The sequence below is a fragment of the Anabas testudineus genome, chromosome 22 (genome assembly GCF_900324465.2).
Source record: "Anabas testudineus chromosome 22, fAnaTes1.2, whole genome shotgun sequence".
NCBI classification, from domain to species: Eukaryota; Metazoa; Chordata; class Actinopteri; order Anabantiformes; family Anabantidae; genus Anabas; species Anabas testudineus.
In genome coordinates, this window is record NC_046630.1 from 19,274,075 (window position 1) to 19,294,709 (window position 20,635).

Below are 20,635 nucleotides of genomic sequence, written 5' to 3' on the forward strand. Positions count from 1 at the left end.
AGACCCCTGGGCTTTGCACCCTGCTTGTCCCTGAGCTGGCTGAAGGAAAGGGAAGGGAAAGATCCTGCCCAAACCGCCGCAGTACATGTTGCGTATGCAGACCTGAGAGAAAACACTTGGTTTGGACAGATGAGAGGTCCCACTGCAGGTGGGCGTTGGCAATTTTCTCTTCAGCTGCTGGCGTGAGGAGGGATAAGATCTATAGAGTCTCCATCTGTGTCCATTAGTTTTATCATGTTGTTCAGCGCCATAATGATAATTTATTTTATATTCTTTTTTTTCCTTTTCCTATATGATAAACAAATATTCAAACATTTGATTAATTTGATGCATAATTAAAATGATCAAATATTAGTATTGGGAAATGGGAAGCAGGATGATCTTGGTTAATTTTACAGTAAAATGTTAAATAGAAAGGTTCCTAATAAAGGAGCAAATTTTGTAATCATAGTAAATGTCTAAATATGAAATGAATATCTGTTTTACCTGAAATCCTGACAGTTTCAATACTGGATTTACATTTTTAATCAATTTATGTGATTTATTTTCACAGCCAATTAAACCGATTGTCTGAGGTGCTTAAGAAACTCAACTCATTTTATGTGGCATTTGGATCTTATCACAAACAAATGTCATTACTCAATTAAGAAAAAGCAAAACAAGCAGCAGGTGAATATTTCATCACTGATATATTACCACAAACATCTCATCGACATATTAGAACAGTGTGGAGGAAATTAACATGTCTCTTTAACAAAAGATAATCATGATAAATAGAGATACAATGAATTTGATCAAATCAGATTGTCCACACACATGAAATATATCAAGAACAGCAACGTTTATACATTTTTACAAAAATAGAAACATCAGAGATGTCAAAAGCCTTGTTCAAGTTTAAAAATTGACAAACACAAAACAAACAAAAAAAGCAACATTTCATACTTAACAACATTTTTAAAAGTCTTTGTTGGAGTCATGTTTGTCAGACAGAAACTGTAGTAACATTTCATCCTTGAAATAGTGGAGGTGTTCTTTTTTTGCTTGAAAAATAGCTTTATCTCATTTGTTTTCTTTATTGTGTGTCTTTCTATTTCACAGGCAATAGAGTCAGTGCAAAACCATTTCAAAAATACAAAGGGAACATGCATGAACAACATACGTTAAATTTTGTTTAGTGAGTGAGCTACTGTGCCACTTACTGTGCCCAATCATATTATTTTCATTATGTACATGTAAAGTGTGTCCAAAACAGTGTATAGTGCAGGTATTGCACAGTAAAGCACTCTTACAATGAACCCTGGAAACACAGAATCCTGGTTTCTGATTTCCTCTCAAATGCCTATTAACATCATACAAAGTTAAGATCAACAGGTAATCTACGGTAAATCAAAGTATATGAAACAGACAACTGCTGCAATGGTACTGATGTTTTAGGCTCTGCAACATCCTCACTCTGCATTGTCCCTACTATCTACTCCAGGTCTTAGATGTCCCTTCTTAATTACCCCCACAACCCTCTTAAGGATCTCATTTACCCAGTGAGCAGAATTTTCATATGAATGTACACAACCCAGTGTACAGAATGTATTAGTTTTCATAGCCGCACAGTGGATTTTCCCTTATATACATGTTGGTGACATTCAAGATCACAGAAGTTTGCAGTCTGTATTTACACTGTAAAAATGTGTCAAATTTATCAAGTAATTTAAGTAATTCATATGTTTTATGAATTGTTGTGTTCATGTCTTTTTATTCCTATAGAATAAGATAGAGCTATTTCAGCTGAAAAATATTAATTTTTTTCTTATTCTTTTGCAAACACATCTTGCTTAAAATCATTTTCTGTACATCAGAACCTCCAGCAGATTATTTATTCTTACTTTTAGAAACATATGGACGGCTATAACAAAAACATAAAACATAAGAACTAAAAGTTCAACTTTTTAGAACTTAATTATGACATAATGAGAAAGTTTAATTCTATCAATTTGTTTGTTTCTCTTCTCTTACAGGCATAAATGTGCTTCCACTTTCAAACTAATAAATATGATGTATAGAAGGGAAAAGAATAACAGTACAGATTGTCAGTGTTAATTCTATCTTATTCACCAGATAGCCACAAGATATCTTTTTTTTTTTTTTTTTGTACAGCTTTTCTGAATCCAGATGCATTGTCCTTACTAACGAATCCTAAATCAAACACTTGCTTCAGTTCCAATCTAAAAAGACAAGACCACAAAAGTGAGAAAAGCTGGGCACCTGAACGTTTTTGTGAATTGATGATTATTTATCCTTGTTAACACACAATTGGAGTACAGTGTAGTAAAAGTAAAGGGATTACAGTAATCAGATTACAAAACAACTGCAGCATTGATCAGTTGAAGTGAGGCGTTCAATGGATTTTGATAAAATCTGTATAAATGTCTCTGAACACACTGAGTACGAAGAAAATTCAAATCACAGTCATTATCTAATTGAAGCAGTCCTATTAATTAATGTTTTCCACTTAGATGACATCACTTATTTTAATGAAGTTATTATATGTATGTATATGTTTTAAGAGCAACTGTCTTCAATTTGACTATAAACGATAAATATTTACCACTGGTGGAAAATCATTTCCTCTGTGCTGTTTCCTGTACAGTTTATTCAGTGAGATTTGTTAAAACATTTTGTACTGCAAAGTTGAAGATCTAGTTTTCACTAGTCAAAAAATGTATGAATGTTCACACAGTCAGTATCTGTAAATTAAATCTATCACCACCTGTAAGAATTCAATTTCCAAATGGTCCAGAGTTTAGGGATTCATGTCTCCTCTCTGTGCTCCACCTCCTCTGGCTGGATGATTGACAGTAGTTCACAGGGACTGTTTCATACTGTAAATCCCGTGAAACAGCCACTTGTGAGGCATCGTTGACACTGAAGTGCTGATTCTCTGCTCACTTTGACCGAGAGCCTGAGCAGAAGTTTGCCCAAATTATAAAAGTGTAAAAGGCTTTTCTGCGTATTATCTCCCCATCATTCTCCTGGTGTCCTGCCTCCTCAGCAGCTGGAGTCCTCACTGCCAGTGCCCCCTCCACCTCCCCCGGACTTGCTGGCGGGAGCTGATCCGACTGCTATCTGGCAGCCGTTAGTGACATGACTCATGACTTTCTGTTTAAGCTGAGCGACCTGCTCCCTTAGCATGGTGGCGGTGGAGGCCAGGTCTGAGTTCTGGCTCTTGAGAACCTTCACCTTCTCCTCCAGTCGTGAGATCCGCTCCAGCTTCCGCTTGCGACACTTGGATGCAGCGATGCGGTTGCGAAGCTTCTTGCGTTCTGCTTTGATTCGCTCCTGTGTCTCCAGGTCAATTGGGGAGAGAGAAGGCGGTGACATGGGATCGCCTGGTGGATGAGGCACTTCAGGAACTGTCTGAGGGGCATCCAGGCCTCGGGTGTGTGACTGATGGGCTCCATTGTTGCCATGTCCTGAGCCAGCACTATATGCGATTTGCCCTCCAGAATATGGCATCTGGCCCGCATTGTAGCTGCTGAGGTTGGTATACACAGGCATGTCTCCACCTGACATCAGGTTCCTCTGGTAGGATGCCTGCAGAGAGACAGAGGAGGATGAGGTTGGGGACATGGGGCCACCTCCCACCAGCTGGTTCTGCTTGTGAAGGTCTGCCAGTGCTTTTACAAAACCGTCAGCGAATCCTTCTTGCTCATTGGTTGCCTGACTGCGGTAGATGAAGGGGTTAGTGGCGTTGGACACAGGGCTTGTGGTGACCAATCCCTGATTGGACTGGATAATCAGGTGCTCCAGGTCAGGGGACCCCAGCTTCAGTAGGTTTATGTCCGCTGAAGACACTGCTGAGGATGCAGCTGATGACATCAGGGAGCTGTTGCCAGCAAGACCCAGGTTGCTGGGGTTCCCGCCCCTCCCTCCTGCTGCTGCCCCACCGCCACCACTGGGGAAGTGATGACTGCTCAGCACTGACATGGACTTCTTACTCAACAGCATCTTGTTTCCTGGGTAACGCTCGTATTCAGCGATAGAGCTGTAGCCGGGGACGGCGGGAGAGTCATCGTGGTAAAAGGGAGTCTCCATCTCGGCTGTTACTGATGAAGAAGCACCTCAGGAGAAATCTTCATAATCAGATTAACCTGAATATCAGAGGAGATTGAAATGTTCCACTGGCGTCGGCAGCTTAAGGATGAAGAGCAGAATAAGAAACCAAGAGAGGACGAAGCAGATGAGTCCCTGCATAAGAAAAAGAAACATAGTGGTGAGGGATGAGAGGAAGAGGTCACCCAGGAGGACATAAAGATTAGTCAGGTGTAAACTCTAAGCTGCAGTACTGCTGCGTAAGTGTGGTATAGAGTGTCTCCATATATGAATACTTTATGGGTTATTTATTGTGTATGGTGAGGTGGTTATATTAAATAGGAAAAAAATCTAATAATAGTAATATAAAAGTCCCCATACTTGATAAAATGTTATGCTACTTTGTGCTATCATATACCTAAATCTTAAAGACAAATATAATAGTATATAATGTTTTAATCCACACTTACTCAATTTAATTGATCTACATTGTGAAATTCACAATCAATGGTAACAGGCAAAGTAATTCCAATTATAATTACTACACTGGGGTTCAGTGTTTTACTTTTGTAAAGTGTAAAACAAGTCAGTATAAAATATCTATTTAAAATATGCAATTCCACATATTATATTTATGTTTCATGTTCATTACTAAAAAGGAAATTATAGGGGAGGCAGTGGTTCATTTGGATGGGTGGTTGTCCATTGAGTCCAGGGTCGGTGGACAGTATTCAGTCCGTATTTTTTTTTAGCCCAGCTTCTCCCAGGCCAGTTTGATGTTATTCAGATCTGGTGATTGAGCTGGATAAGCTGCATAATGACATTATGCCTATCCACATTATCTCTGGAGTATGGAGTGGTGTCCATGCTGATTGAGGAGACCTTGCACATGATGCAGATCTCTCACTCTCCCATTGCTAATGCATCCCCAGATGATCACGTTGCCACCTCCACTCTTCACTGATGGTGTTAGGCAGGCATTTGTCATCTTTTTATGAGCTCTGCATATGAGCTCTGTAGTGATTGTTCTTCAGTTAAATCCAAACATCTCAAAACCTGGATTCATCAGTTCACAATACTTAATTCTAGTCATTTAAGTCCAACGTTTGTGCATCTTGGCCCACTGCAAACTTTTCTTCTGATTTGACAACCTTAGTAGGGTTTTTTTCTTGGTAACTCTGCCAATGATTCCAGCTGACCTGAGTCTCCTACACACAGTGTCTTTGCACACTGGTTTTTCTCTTTTCCTATTCAGTGATACAGTATACAGTTATGTGTTGTCTGTATACAGTTATGGTTTGTAAGGTTTTAAACCTTACACTGTAAAGTGCCCCAAGATTACTTCTGTTGTAATTTGATCCTATATATATATATATATAATTGAATTGAAATTGAATGATGCAGCTACATTAGGAGCAGTTAGCATCTATTTCTCAAGGGGGACACTTGTAAGTACTTGTCTGTTTGGAAAGATGTGCACTTGGGCCTTCCACTGTGTCTTCTGTCCTCACTGGATCCGGTTGCAGCATGTGTCTAGAGAGTATAGTTTACACCTTTTAAAGAAATCTTTCATTTCATACAGATTAACATTCCTTTCTCAAGACACCTATAGGTTAAAGAGTTTTAAATTAAAGTTGTTTTTGTTTAGACATTTTTGTTCTAATTTACCAAAAGTGACAGGTCACTGTCCCTGTGGAGGAAAAGCCAAATATAAGCTCAAATTATGGACATTAACCTATTTGAAGATGTTGTGATACCTGGGAGAATATGATCATTTTAAGACTATTCACGTTTGAATTTTAGAAAAAACTGTTGCACAGCCTTCACTGATTGAGTAGTAAATGATAGTTGTTTTGTAAAAGGTATATTATTTAACTGTCTCCAATAAATGTAGGTGGAATTGCAACACAATTCAGTTTTATTTGTATAACGCCAAATCACAACAAAAGTCATCTCAAGGCACTTTACAGTGTAAGGTTTAAGACCTTACAAATATACACAATTACATAGAAAACCCAACAACCCCATTTGAACAGCACTATGCGACAGTGGAGAGGAAAAACTTCCTTTTAGAGGAAGAAACCTTCAGCAGAAGGAGGCTCAGGGTGGGCGGCCATCTGCCCCCGCCGGTTGGGGTGAGTGGAAAGAGGAACCCAGCATGTAAAAACGTGCTGGCCATGATCAACTGGTGTCAGAACACATTGGGCATCGCAGCTTGCTGTGCACGAGGTTATGTAGCTGAAAACTGGTCACAGAACCCATGCTGACCCCCTGTCTGCCACAACATTAGCGAACATGGCGTTGCTCCTGTTGGCTCCAATTAGAAAATAATTGATTTGAGTTTATCCTAGAGGATCTTAACCATAACACTCATATGCCCACATAAAACAGTAAATATATATACAGTGAATTTGTTTCTGTTTACTGCAATCATTCCTCTAGTCCAAGAGGAAACGCTGGATGTAAAGAAATCTCTAGCTGATTACAATACTCTCATTGTGACGGATGGATACTAACACAACAAGGGAACTTTGTATTAAAACCTCTGTAACCATGTGTAAGTCAGTGCTGCTGAAAGTTTGTGGAACACCACATTATTACAGAAAACAACCAGATTTTGTCTTTCATTATTTTTTCCAAGATCTGTTAGTGACCACTATGGAGACGAGGAACAACTACTGCGTGTGATTACTGCGACTTAAACAAAACTGTCATTTAAATGTTGAGTTAAACAGGCAGTGGTTACATACAGTACGTACACACAGCAAAGGCCACACACTGTGTCATCTACAGTAGTAACAAAATCGACCATGAGATGCGTGAAGATTTGATTCAGCTCAGGTTCATCATCATCTCAAACATTTGCCTCCTGATAAATAATCAGGATTACACGAACAATCTCCTACCTGGGGTTTTAGAGAAAAGTCTGCTCACTTATATGTATATGTGGTATTCAAGTAGTGATGTTAGCCTGATAATCACTAACTGGAAAGTCAATCAGCTGAAGAGTGAATCCACTGCTGTAACACGGACACAACAGATTCTATCATGCCAGAAATATTGGCGCTTTAAAAGACGATCTTGCCATCATCATTTGACGCTACCTGTCAGGTGGACGAAGCATTCAGTGGCAGTGATGTTTCCAAAAGACCATGAACATTTCCACATTCCTTGTTAATGACTGTTAATGACACACACACACACACACACACACACACACACACACACACACACACACTGCTGAGTACCTCTACTGCATATGCAACAAGCATCAGCACAAGTGAGTCAGTCTATAACATGGTCTGAATCTTGTTTCCTTGTGTCTTCTGATGTACTTAGAATATCTCTTATTTCTATTTACTTCATACTTGGAGCCTACTTACACTATATTTCAAAATAAATCTCTGGATTTTTCTTCCATGTGCCTGACAGCTGGAGATGGCAAATGAGGCTTTAACATGCAAAACGTGGTGTGTTGAGTTACTAAAACACATTATTAAACATGTAACTGCATCCCAGTGCGTTACAAACTTCCTCCCAGCTCCACCTTCACTGGCTCCAACATTAACATCACAGCTCCCAGTCCATTCATGTCATAACCTTTATCCAAAGCGTGCCACGCTGCGCGTCACGGACGCAGATTGAAACAATTATTAACAAGCCGCTCATCCGTTTGTTCTGTCTTCATCTTCATCAGATATTAAAAAACCCTTCAAACCCGCTCCAGTCTCCGGTGCAGCCGCTCCAGCAACTTCACACACAGGCAGGAAGGAGCGCGGCACCGCTGCTGGATCAGCTCAGTGAGCGCGGTGCTGGTCACCGAGGACCGGTAACACCTTCACATCACTACTCAACACAGCTGATCGACCTGAACAAGGGCACTAACAATGATGATGAAGATTGATACTCACAGAGAGGAACAGCCGCCGAAGGATCCGCGGACAGAGTCAGACTGAACACACACACTCTCTCTCTCTCTCTCTCTCTCTCTCTCTCTCTCCCTCTCTCTCTCTCTTTCTCTGTGTGTCATGAAGTGACTCACACTTCGTGTCCTTTAGCTTATTAACACATTTCTAATGAAGTAATTCGGTTACAGGCTGATTATTGACATGTCTCATTAAAGTTTCCCTCTCCACTTTGTTTCAACTTCAGTGCTGAACATTTAGAAGCACTGATGGAGTCAGTGGTGGAGCTGGACAGATGTACATGGGCTGGTTTGAGGTGTCAGCAGGGCGCCACGGTGCTGGGTGGGGCTGGAGGGTAGGGTGGTCAAGAGGTTAGGGTTAGGCACAAAAACATCAGGGCTAGGTTCATTCAAAAGATGAGACACCTGTCCGTATGCAACGGCAAAGGACGTGACAAAGGACTGAACATGATCCACTAAAGAGCCAAATTCATTTCAGCACCTTCACGCTGCCTCTGTCCCATTAGCATCAGCAACTTAATGCAGAAACAAATGCTGAAAGTGTGATCTTTAAGCATCAAAAAGTTAAGCATATTTCATTTAATTTATTTAAATAATTTAAAGTCAGTTAATCAATGGTTTAGTTTTGAGCATCTGAAAAACTACAGCTCTCCTGATGTAAAACTACAGGTGCAGCACTGCAGGTATTTACATCATCATAACATGGTTTTATTCATGTTGAAACTCTCTTTTCCACGCAAGCAAGCAAGGTTACAGTCAAGTACCCAGGTTACAGTTGGCCTTCTCAAGAAGGCTCTTTTCTTAAGTGTCATGTAAACAGGAAACCTGGTTAACATAATTAGGGTAGGGGATTAGGAAAAACCTGATTTCCTGAGGTAGATTTCTCCCAGAGGATTCCGATTACGCTGCGAAGTGTAAACACGTAACGAAGTTTCTAATGGGCTTTTTACAAGAGAGCATGTGCATAACAAAGGCTGCAGACACTAACCACTCTACTACTGTCAGCTGAAAGATGCAGCTGGAAGTAAGAAGAGATCATTACACAAAGCGATGAGACCTCGTTTTTTACTAAACGACTAAACTAAAACTGAAACCAATACTTATTGACATTATTTTCCAATTACAGATTTAGGGACTGAACACTTGGGGTTGTTGGGAAGCGGGGAAAGGGAGCTGCAGGGCAAACCCTACATCAGGGAGGGCAGCTGTCACCTCTTGCCCCCTATAGAACTGCGCCTGAGTCATGATAAGGGAGTATACAAAAATCACTGGCGAGAGAGGGGCTAATGGAGTAAGGAGACCTCCAACTGACTGAGGGACTCCAGAAATATATCAAATTAACGTCAATATCACTATGACTAATATCACTTTTGCTATTGGTAACAAAATATAAATAATAATTAAAGGGAGTATACTCCAATTTACATCACAATATCACCATGTAATGACTAAATTGCTCAAAAGATGTGGAATTAGTAACTGCAAAAATTACAGCAGCAACATCTTTACTTTGTCAACCAAGAGTCCTCCCTGTCATGCGTACTCACCACAGTTCTGCTTTCTGTTGCAGAATAATGGGAACATGGAAGCAGCGGTAAAATAGTGAGAATTACATGTTGCATCATACTTGAACTGTTCTAGGTGTGTTTTAAAAATATTAAGTTTAGAAACACCTCTGCCTTCATGGTCAGAAATATCATTCCTTAATTTCATTGTAATTTAACTGGAATTATTTGGTTTTAAACATCAGTGTGTTGATTATCAGTATTAGAAAAGCTGCAATTTACATGTAATTGTAGACCATGAACTCATCAGGTGCAAATAATGTAATCCCCCAGTTCACAGAACAATACAGAGGAATCAGTCAATTATGTCATGTCAGACTTGATCAGATCCTATTTTGGATCTGTTCCTGCTTGTTTTCACTTTTGATCTTCCAAATATTTAACCAGCCTGAATGCCGACCAACAAATAATAACTGTGTGTGTGCATAATGTCAGATAAGTGTGTTTACTTTGGCGGGGTGAAGTAATTATAGTTCTTACTGTAGGCGGTGCAGGCAACACACACACACCGGCACAAACACACACACACACACACCTGATGTGTTCACTGTATGTTCAGAAAAAGGAGAATATGGAGAAAATAAACAAACAAACAAAAAAACGTTCGACTCTGTCTGATGTTTTGATTTGAGTTCAGCATCATGCTGAGTGTTAAAATTTGGTTTGGTCCTGGTGTCTCAGTTTGACTTCTGACAGAGACCAGCTCAGTAAATCTCTCTGCATCTAATCTTAAAAACCAAACCAATGGTTTGCAATGCTGCTAGTTACCCCTGGAGGCTTGTTGAGTACAGCAATATAAGGTCTGCTACAGATTATACCTGCTTGGTTGTAAATATTGATAATTCCTGTTCAAAACAGTCCAGTATCATAATTTTGCCTTAGGCGGCTGTTGTCCTGGACGACAGGACAGACATGCAATAGATGTGAGAAAAGTTGAGACTTTTGTAATAAAAAGTAAAATCTATGACTTGTTAATTTACTTGAAAAGATTCAGATTAGAGCTCTCCCTGATCAAATGTATTGTGTTTTGGAAATATAAGCAAATTTAGAATTTGATGCTGCAACACTGAATAAAAGTTTGACAGACTCATGTTTTCTACTGTGTGACACCAATCTTCATTTAATGACATGTTTTAATCATTTGGTAACTGAGGACACTGATGGTTACAGTTTTAAAAGTGGAATATTTGTCCATGTTGGCTGGATACAAGACTTCAGCTGTTCAACAGTCCACAGTTGCTGTTGTCACTGATTCTCCTCATCATGATGCTCCATTTATTTTCAATAGAAGACAGATGTGGACATGCACTCTGTGTCTATGAAGACACGCTGCTGTCTGTTTGGGTCTTTTTCATCTTTGACACAGAACCTTGTGTCCATTTTTCCCGAAATGAGCTGAAATTGTTCTTAATGAATTCAAGATAAAAATGAGTGGCTGTAAGTTCTGAAGTTTAAATGAATGTTTCAAGCTTCAAGTTCCCTTTGACAAAGCTAAAGTAAAATGCTAAACATACTACATTCCACTACCCTCCAATTAATTACACTGAACACTGTCAGGGACCACAACAATAGAAGGGACACACCAAACTAGAAGTACCAGAGCCATCCATGTACTTCCAGGGGTGAGGGACGTGCTTATTTTCCAACTATCCCTGCCCCCATTACCAGGATCGGGTGTGTTCATCTGAAAAGGTATCTTCCAGCCTCTAACCTACTGTACACACCGTTGGACACTTTCTGAAAGCACATTTTGCACTTAAAATACTATTTCTCTGGCTTAACCTTCATCCTGCCCAACTTTAAGTCGGTGTTCAGCTGATCCTTTTAGTACGCAGTTCTGTGCTAGTGGTGGTTGTCATGTCATCCACGGACCGTTGGTAAGCGCTCTGACTGAAGCCTCTCTCCTCCTACGAACCACTTAGATGCCCTAATAATAACCTTCATTGCCATGGTAAAAACTGTGCATTATGCAGTTCCAACTGTTGCCACACTGTGGTAAACTCTGACCAGGTGTGAAACATATGGGGATGACCTAGCTCTGTCACTATGTCTGCTTCCTTGAAATGCTCTCATTCTTTCCACTATAGGCTGTGTGGAACATAAGCAAATGAATCTCTGTGCAGATCATGCTTACGTACTTTACCTCTGTGCCACTACTCTGAAGAAAAGCTTAGCTTCAGCATTGAGAGCTTTTCCTCCATCATTCTCTGCACTCTTAAAAAGCCACTTTATCTCCTCCTGCTGATGCTAATGACCAACTCCAGTGCTTGCTTTTTCCTCCTCTCATAAAACACCATACACTTCCATTGCTTAACTCACATATTTACTGACTCATCTTGTCTCATTTCACTGCCCCTGTTGCCCTTCCAGTGATTCGGGTTGCTCCTCCATGCTAATATACTTCTACTTTCTGTCACTAAATTGCACCCAGTTGATTAAAATGGAAATAAGGCAAAGTACAAATACCTTAAAACTGCACATAGGTAAATTGTTTTAGTTTGAGGATTCCCTCATTATATAACAGAGTGCTGGCTCCCTCTAGTGCTGCCTACAGAAATAGTGAGGTTTTTTTAAATTTAACTGATGTGTCTGTTTTATTCAGAATTAAGTGAAAATGCATTAGATGCTAATGATTTGATAAGGTAACTATTTTACTGCCAGTTAATGAGAACTGTATCAATTAGGTTTTTATTGATGTGGAAAAACAGAATGTGTCGCACTTTATATTATACAGTATCACTTAAAGGGATGTTTCCTTTAAATTTGTGTAAAAAAAAAAATAATAATAATGTTATGAAGTGCTACTTTTTGTCACACAACAGAAGATAAACAGGGGGATTTTACTTTTTTGTAGGTTTTAAACTATATTCTGTGATTGTTTGTTCCAGCTGTTCATTGTCTTCATTGAATAAAATATATCCAAATCTGAGAGCCAGGACCATGCCCAAGGTTTTAGAAATACAGAGGTCATACTATACACAGTGCTCCAATGACCACCAACCCCATCCTCCTGAGAAAACTGTGAGTCTGTGGCAAATGACATAAATAGTTGAGTTGACACTGCATGTCAAACCCAACCCTCTGTAGATATTTCTGAAAGCTAAAAAGTCAAAGGATCTCAATACATTGTATATTTTTATTATATCAAGATAGTATACGTATACAGTACAGCAGCTATTAGGACGGCACTTTTGGTAATACAATGTACGCAGAGACACAGGACATAGGACTGTCTGGATTCTCTTTTGCCTGGTTCAGAGTGAAGGTTTCTGGGTGACTCTGAGGCTGGTATCCATTGGAGCTCCCCTCTGAAGACGTCCCCCCTTGAAGCTCAACATCGGAGTTAAACTGTTGACCCCCGTTCTGCATTATCAGGTTGTACGACAGGTTAGGAAATATACTCGTGAACATAGAAGGTGGTGACGGTGGCTGAGATGGGTTGGCTGTTGTGGGTAAAATGAGCGACGGCGGGGTGTATTTTCTGAGGGTGTGGTTGTAGTAACCCTTCGAAGTTTGAGTATGAACAAAAGGCACCTTGTCCTGGCTGACCAGACCATTCACTGGAGCTCCCGATATATAATGCAGCTCTGGAACATTTGTGATATCAGCCTCACTTTGGTGATACTGATCAATGTAATGGGCGTGAAAAATATGCTCATCCTAGAAAACAAACACAATGACATTTATAGAAAGCAGCAGAAAGCAATAAGTGCTCCATTCTAAGAAGAACTATCATTCATTATACTATGGTTTTACTTTGGTTTTCACCAAATAGATAACCTAGCAGTATTTATAGTGGGAGACTCTAGCAATATATTAGCATTAGCAAAGCCACTGTGAGGGTGTACAAATATCAATGTATCAATTCTCCACTCTCTAGGTATCTGGTCATAAAACAACTGACAATTAAAGGGATCACCAAAGTTATTATAATTGATCATCTCATAAGTTACAGCAATCCATCTAATAACAGTAGGTATTGAAACATTTCAATCAAAATCATATATTTCAACCTCACGGTGATGCTAGACAAAAACAGTGGATGGTCAAAGTTATCAGGATCGATTATCTGATTCCTGTGTCTGACTACAAGTGTCTGTACAAATGATGAAAATCCATGCAGCAGCTGTTGAGATATTTAGTCTGGATACAAGTGGTGGACCTTCCTCTAGAGCCACACACAACATTATACAACTGCTTCTACTTAACAGAAGAAATTGATTTTCATGGTTGTCAGAACCTACCGGTGATGTCAACCACTTGTCTATCAACACTGGCTTTGGGATCGGTGGGTAGACCTTCCGTTTGATGCTGTTGGGAGGTTAAAATACATGAAACTAAACCAAAAGGTGCACATACAAAATGCACTACTGTTGAGTATTATCAGACGCAAATTGCTGAGCAAATTATTAAGATGACATGCTTACCATGTCCAGTATCTGCAGCATATAAAAGTGAGGAGGAAAAGGAGGCCGGAAGCAGAGGCCAGGGAAATGATGACAACCTTTATCAAGTTATCAGCTGGTGAGTTAAAACAAATAGATGAGGAGCAGGTGTTAATGAAAAATAAAGTCAAATTTATAATAGATTATTACACGAGGAAAACGTAGTTTGACAGTAAAATACAACATACTCAGTGAATTCAAAGTGGCAGAAAGTTGTGTGGTGCCACATTCTCCCAGTGCAGTCAGGGCCTTCACCGTGAATGTGTAGGTACCGATTTTCAGGTTTTTTGCAGTCAGGCTGGTGGCCCCAGGATCAGCTAAACCGAGGGAAAGACCTTGTTACTAATAGCAAAATAAATCATGAAGCTCCTTTAAGGTGACCATGTAATACTCTAGTCTTCCCTCCCAACATGCAGGGCAGCAAATACCGCCCTTATCTTTACAGTGGGCCTTAAAAATCCTGTATGTGTCGAGCTCTAGAGCATCATTTTGAACTCATTATTTATGCTGTAACAAGATGTCACAATACCTGTGCTTACATTGAAGATTCTGCTGTTGTTGTTGTTGTCCGACCAATACAGAATATACCCTTGGATGAAAGCAGTCTGATTTGTTAGAGATACTGTAGCCCAGGATACCTCAACATCTGAATCCTGCTGTTTCCATTTCAGTGGTTCAAAGAGGCCTTTTTTTATTCCTGAATAAATGTAAAGTAAGTGAAACAATGTTTAAAAAATAAAAAATTATGGCACAGTCACCGCATTCTGCCGCAGGAAAGTCAAACATCTGATTCTTACCCTTCTCTTTGACATAGCCCTCTCTTCTTTCCAGAAGCACTGGAGCCCCTTGGGTGCACGCATATATGGACAATGTGTATCTCAGTCCATCTTTGAAGTTTTCTGTGGTGGTGTTGTAAGACAAGGAAATGAAATTTTACACACAGTAGGTGTATGTAACGTTACTGTCTGTTACAACAAAGTGCAAGACTTACCTGAAAATATTCTGCAATTAGTTTCATTAGGAGGCACTTTTAGCCACTCCACACTGTAACCCCCTAAGGTAGGATACCAGTCCACTATGTAGCCACAGCTGGCATTAGAACTGGCAGACCAAGAAAGATAGAAGCTGCCATTGCTGCCATTGATCCGCGAAGGCACCCTGGTTGGGTCTGAAAGGAAGAATCTGATAGTTATATGATACTGTTAAGAGGCCATGGGGAAGCTCAACCTCCTCAAAAAAGTATAAAAAATATTATACTAAAGGTGTTGGCTTGCTGATTGTTATTTGGACGCGATGGTTAACAAAGGCTATTATGGTGAGAGAGAGCAAGAAAGAGAGGCAACTGAGAGACAAGCAATGGAAGCCCAGGCAGAGCAGTGTGTACTGATGTATAAGTGAATGTGACTGACTCTGAATCTGTAGTCCACAGTTGTTTTATAATGTGTGAAAAGTTTCCCTAGGTTCATAAGTTAGGTTCATTAAATCCTAAAAGACTATTGTTTTAAGCCTGACTTGACATCTTTTCAGTATCTGTAGCGTGTGCAGCTCTGTTGCAGTAGCTTCATACCTGAATTGCGACGGGGAATGGTGATGGTTGATGGATATGAGCTGCCATTTATATTCGTAGCTGTAACTGCGACAATATACTCGTCTTTGGTGTTCAGACTGAGTTCAACTTGGTGCTCACTGTGAGGCACTGTGGTGTTCTCCTGTTGTTCTGTCTCTGTGGTCTTTGCCCAGGTCACAGTATAATTTTCGATGTTTCCATGACTCTGGTGGGCCAGGGGCATCTGCAGAGGAATTTAATTTATTTAGTTCTAACTAATAACTACAGCGATAGTTGAATCATTTACTGATTGGCATGATTTAGAACATAAATCATTTGCTGAGTTCATAAACACAGCGAAGGGTGGGGAAAGTAATTATCTCCTATTAAGTCATCTTGTTACCTTTGGATTTGGCAGACACTTATTCAAAGTGGTACAAAGCAAGCGAATAGGTACAGTACAGTAATCCTAACCCAGCGTTGTGAGACATGCGAGACAAACAGGGGCAAATAGAGGTTTTACAAAAGAAGTCCAAGAAAAGTTCTGTTTTAAACTGCATACTCTTAGGATCAGTAGTTCATTATCATGCAGTATTATCCATCACCGTGTTGTTTGTTTTAGGCACATGAAATACATGCTGATGGTTACATTTAGCCTAAAAAACAAATGGGTTTAGTTTAGGAAGAGAAAAGACTGTGGTGTAGGTTGAAATACACAAACTGATCCCTCCTTTCAAAGTCCTGGGTTTTGTCACGCAACCATTGACCCCCAATACACTGTAAAAGTTTTGTAATAATTACTACAGCTGCTAGATGTCACCATTTTCATACATATAATAACTGCTTTAAGGTAGTAGGTGACTGTTTTCTTCTGATTAATGAGTAACACTCAAAAGGCTTTATAAAAACTGCAGTATTAAAAAGTGGTTCCAACTCATTAACTTACTTTCCAAGCGACTACAACCTTGTTATCCTTCATCAACATCCACACATCTAGAGCATCTGGAACTGAGGAGCAGAGGAAAGCACTATTTATTACAGTGTAATGCTGTTACAGACGGTTCCAAGTGGTTGTTAACTGGAAGAAAAGAGAGTACTGACCACTCTACAGTAGATTGAAGACAAAGAGATAACTGACTTTGTTTTTTTTTTTGTTTTTATTTTAAATACTTACCATCACCCTTTGTGTGGAAACTGACACTTCTGCTCCAATCACCCCATTTCCAAAAATGCTCTGTAGTTGCACATCGCACTGCTGCATAGTACTTCCAGTTTGGTATCAAATCCTTTAGAATGATATAATTAAGCCCAACTCCAGAGTTTTCACTCTGAAAACACAGTACAGACAAGACGGTGTTAGACAACGTTGTTATAACCTTGATATAATAAACCCCTGTTAACGTCGTACGCTCCTCTCTATATACTCACTGTGGTATGTGTTCCACCATAGCTAACATTCACTTGGCACGTTATACCGAGACTCTGGTAGTGCGCTTTGCTCCACTCCCAATGTAAGCTGACATTTCTGGCATTCACATTTGAAACTGTCGGATTATCTGGAGCCAACATGTGCACTGAAACAGAGGACACAAATATATAATGATATGATTTATAGCATTATAACGGTGGTGAATATATGAAATGAATGTCTGTATGGTGCTGTACCTCTTCTAGTCATGTCCGCCTTGTCTGTGAGCTCCACCTTTCCAAGTGGATTTTCTACCGTTAATGTCCAGTTTACCTCAGTAACATTCACTGGAATTTCTATGGAGCATCTCCCCTTAGCTCCATCTTTACATTCACTTTAATACAATGACAAGAGATAAATGTTAGCATGTCATTTCAGTGCCTTAAATTCAATAATGTTCAGGAAAGCATAAGCTATTGTGAGCATTACAATGAAATCTCCGATTGCACTTTAAAGGTGGCCTGTCAGATTTATGATGGGTTGCAATCCATCATAAATCTGACAATAGGAGTGCGATGCTAAAAAAGAGGAGCTGGTTACACTGTAGGAGTTCAGTGATGATTCATTTTCAGTTGTGCATGAAGCAGCTTCTAAAATTCAAATGGCTACATCACCTTTTTTTATACCCTCCATGAAGCCAGTAGACATTTCGTGTTTTGGCCAGGCGGGCGTTGTTTCCTACTGTCCACTGACATTCAGCCATTGTCAGAGTCCGGGTTTCACACTGAAGACCTTTATCACCAGGTGGGTCTAGCTCACGGCCGGTATAAAAAAAACACTTAATAAGAAGATGGACTATAAATTTCTAAACCACAAAATCATTCACACTGTGCTAATTTCGACTTACAGTCAATATAAGCACAAGCCCCGCTGCCGCCCCTGTTTGTTTCACACTTGACATTGTTGCAACTGTTTTTTGATGGCTGGTCCAGGTAGACAGTCAGGGCATACGTCTGATTGCTGATCTTGGTGGTGTTCATATTAGCATTATTATAGCGTCCAAGATACAATCTGCTGAAAGTCGCCCCCGTTGGCACGATGCAGCAGAAGGTGACTGTGCTGCCAACCTGAAACACTCTGTCCTGTGGATAAACTGCTACTTCCAGGTTATTCTGTCCTGCAACAGCTGGGATACAGTAAACATCTGGATAAATATCGTGACTGTCAAACTTGAAGAATAAGAATCACAACATCAAGATATGCTATAACATCAAGGTAGATGAGCTCAGTATTAACCTGGAAGAGTCTGTTCTAGCTTCCATGGGCTTGTCTGGTTCTTATATCGGGAGCTGAGTCTGACCGTGTGGGAAGCACACTCCAAGGCCAAATGGGATGTCCAGTTCCACAAGTGAGTAGAGCCAATCTGGTCAGGCGCCACAGTAACTTCCTCCTAAAACATTTTCACCAACAGGTTTATTTGGCTATTTTAAAAACAGAAGTTATTGTTATACTAATTATCAATGCAGCTGTGATTCAATTCAAGTCGTACATAATGTTCTTGGTTGTCAGCAATGAGAACCAGCAGCTCATAGACCAGTGTGTCATGTACTGTAAAGCACGAGGGGTCATCTTCCCATGTTAACAGGATCATCTGGTCAGAGCTGCTAAGTGTCAGATTCCGAGGTCCACAAGGCAAAGCAGCTGAAGGAAAAGAGCACAGTACATGTTAAAGGGAGCCCCTTGAACAGACAATGTTAACTGATGTAAATATTTCAGTTTTATTTCGATTAATTTGATCAAAACCTAGTTTTTAACATATATGCATAATTCTCTCAGAATGTACAGTGCCTATAAAAAGTATTCACCCCCTTGGATGTTTCATCCTTTTATTGACATTATAAATCAATCATGGTCAATAAAAGTTGACGACTTTGACAGAAAAATGGCAGAAAAATACCTCATTAATGTCAAAGTGAAAACAGGTTTCTACAAAGTAATGTCAATTAAATAAAAATACATCACTTGAACAAGGTGTACATCTAATGACATTTCCTCTTGCATCACTATAAGGTTTAACTTTGTGGTTCAGAGTGAAATGTATCGACAGTGTCATGGTTTCTGCACATTTCCTTTGTTTATGTCTTCTCTCTCATTTGTGGTCCCCCTTTCGTTTCATATACTACCCTCATCCTGCATGCTCCTGACTCCCTGTCTCACCGCATCGCATTAACCCTCATCTGGTTCACCTGTTATCTCCACCTCACCACCACATAAGCCACTCCACTCCGCTGCCTCCCTGTCAGTCTGTTGTCTCTGCTGAAGAGATCTCTCCTGTCTCCGAGTCTGCTCGGCCAGTTCTTCTCTAAGAACTCCCTGAATCATTTCTAGTCTATTGTATGTATGATAGTTTTCCTGCCCTGTGTGCAGTCGCCTTTAGTTTCTACCAGTTGTCTTTAGTTTAGATTCTCGTGCCTGCAGCCTGTCACTACTCCAGCCTGCCTACATCCTGCTTTTGGGTCCTCACCTTGTTGTTCTTGTGACAAATGGCTACAATATTTGTTGAATTACCAGGAAACTGCTCAGACATTAATTCCATTCCTCCATCCCGACCCAACCCCACATAATTCCCACCACCACAGTAATGCTTAAACAAACTTGTTCTTGTTTTCTGTGGGGTGACTTCATGTGAAATCATGACCAGATTCCCCCTATCCCCAGGCTACGTCTGTGAGATGAGTAATACCAGGATACCAGGAGTCATGCACGTAACAGCTCAATTTTGCAAATCATATACAAGCAACTCTTCACTCAGATTTAAAATTGCCCCTCAAAATTTTATTTTCACTTCTCTTCTCTTAAATTTATTCAATCTGTCCATAGTACCTACAGCATTTCATATCATTTTATAAGTTACTGAAGAGCACTGTAAGAACTGGTAAAATAAAACCACAAGTTGTGAGTTATTAGTTCAGCGAACACTTTAAATGTTGTTAAAATGCCATCCTATATAAAACACTAGATTGTTTGTATAAGCAGCTTAGTATAGTTATAGGTACTGTTAGAAATTAGAAAATGACCAAACTCACCATGTCCATTTCCATCTTGTGTGCTCTTGCAGAACAGTGCGACCAGCAACAGCCACATGATCATCATCATAGTCCTTCTTACTATTACTTACTGTCTGTGACCAAACTGATGATTCTTGATTGGAAACTTTTCCGAAAGTCTTCATTGATTAGTCAGATCCATCACCCAAAACACCTGCTGATCGTGCCTGTGGAGACAAACAACAATATGCTCGATCACTGTAATACTACTGACAACATGAAGGAGGGTATTACTGAGGAATTCTGGAGAAGAAAATGAATAAATATACTTACGTGAGCCTGACTAGTTGTTGAATTAGAAAGCTACGACTGCAAAATAGAAACAGAAAAGACCCTATCAAGTTACTGCCTGAAGCAACACTCCCTTCCACAGCAGCCAGTGATGCATTCTCTGGAAATCCATTTGTTGCTTCAGCTGATAACGATTGTGAAATCCATGTGGATTTCAAAGCAGGAAGTGAAGGAGCAGCCTTCTGGTAATGATGAGTCACAGAGGCCAGATCAGACATGTTTAGCTTGCACATTCAATGTTGTGGTATTTAGAAATACT

At 40.0% G+C, this 20,635-nt stretch overlaps 2 protein-coding genes across 2 annotated transcripts; both read right to left on the reverse strand.

Moving 5' to 3' along the window:
• Nucleotides 1-813: 813 nt before the first annotated feature.
• Nucleotides 814-8,085, reverse strand: june (JunE proto-oncogene, AP-1 transcription factor subunit). The gene is made up of 2 exons (XM_026340031.1): nucleotides 8,001-8,085; nucleotides 814-4,245 (listed from the first exon to the last, which is right to left on the reverse strand). Exon 2 carries the CDS (start codon nucleotides 4,090-4,092, stop codon nucleotides 3,046-3,048), a length of 1,047 nt encoding a protein of 348 aa, XP_026195816.1. The 5' UTR covers nucleotides 4,093-4,245; nucleotides 8,001-8,085; the 3' UTR covers nucleotides 814-3,045.
• A 4,616-nt stretch (nucleotides 8,086-12,701) lies between these two features.
• LOC113148130 (leukemia inhibitory factor receptor-like) lies at nucleotides 12,702-20,502 on the reverse strand. Its single transcript, XM_026339641.1, has 18 exons — nucleotides 20,359-20,502; nucleotides 20,065-20,252; nucleotides 18,528-18,679; nucleotides 18,275-18,428; nucleotides 17,886-18,164; nucleotides 17,653-17,788; nucleotides 17,236-17,372; nucleotides 16,999-17,144; nucleotides 16,745-16,898; nucleotides 16,517-16,578; nucleotides 15,592-15,814; nucleotides 15,016-15,192; nucleotides 14,822-14,923; nucleotides 14,554-14,721; nucleotides 14,213-14,341; nucleotides 14,007-14,100; nucleotides 13,824-13,890; nucleotides 12,702-13,239 (listed from the first exon to the last, which is right to left on the reverse strand). The coding sequence occupies exons 2-18, from the start codon at nucleotides 20,132-20,134 to the stop codon at nucleotides 12,757-12,759; spliced, it is 2,733 nt and encodes a 910-aa protein (XP_026195426.1). The 5' UTR covers nucleotides 20,135-20,252; nucleotides 20,359-20,502; the 3' UTR covers nucleotides 12,702-12,756.
• Between the last annotated feature and the right edge of the window lie 133 nt (nucleotides 20,503-20,635).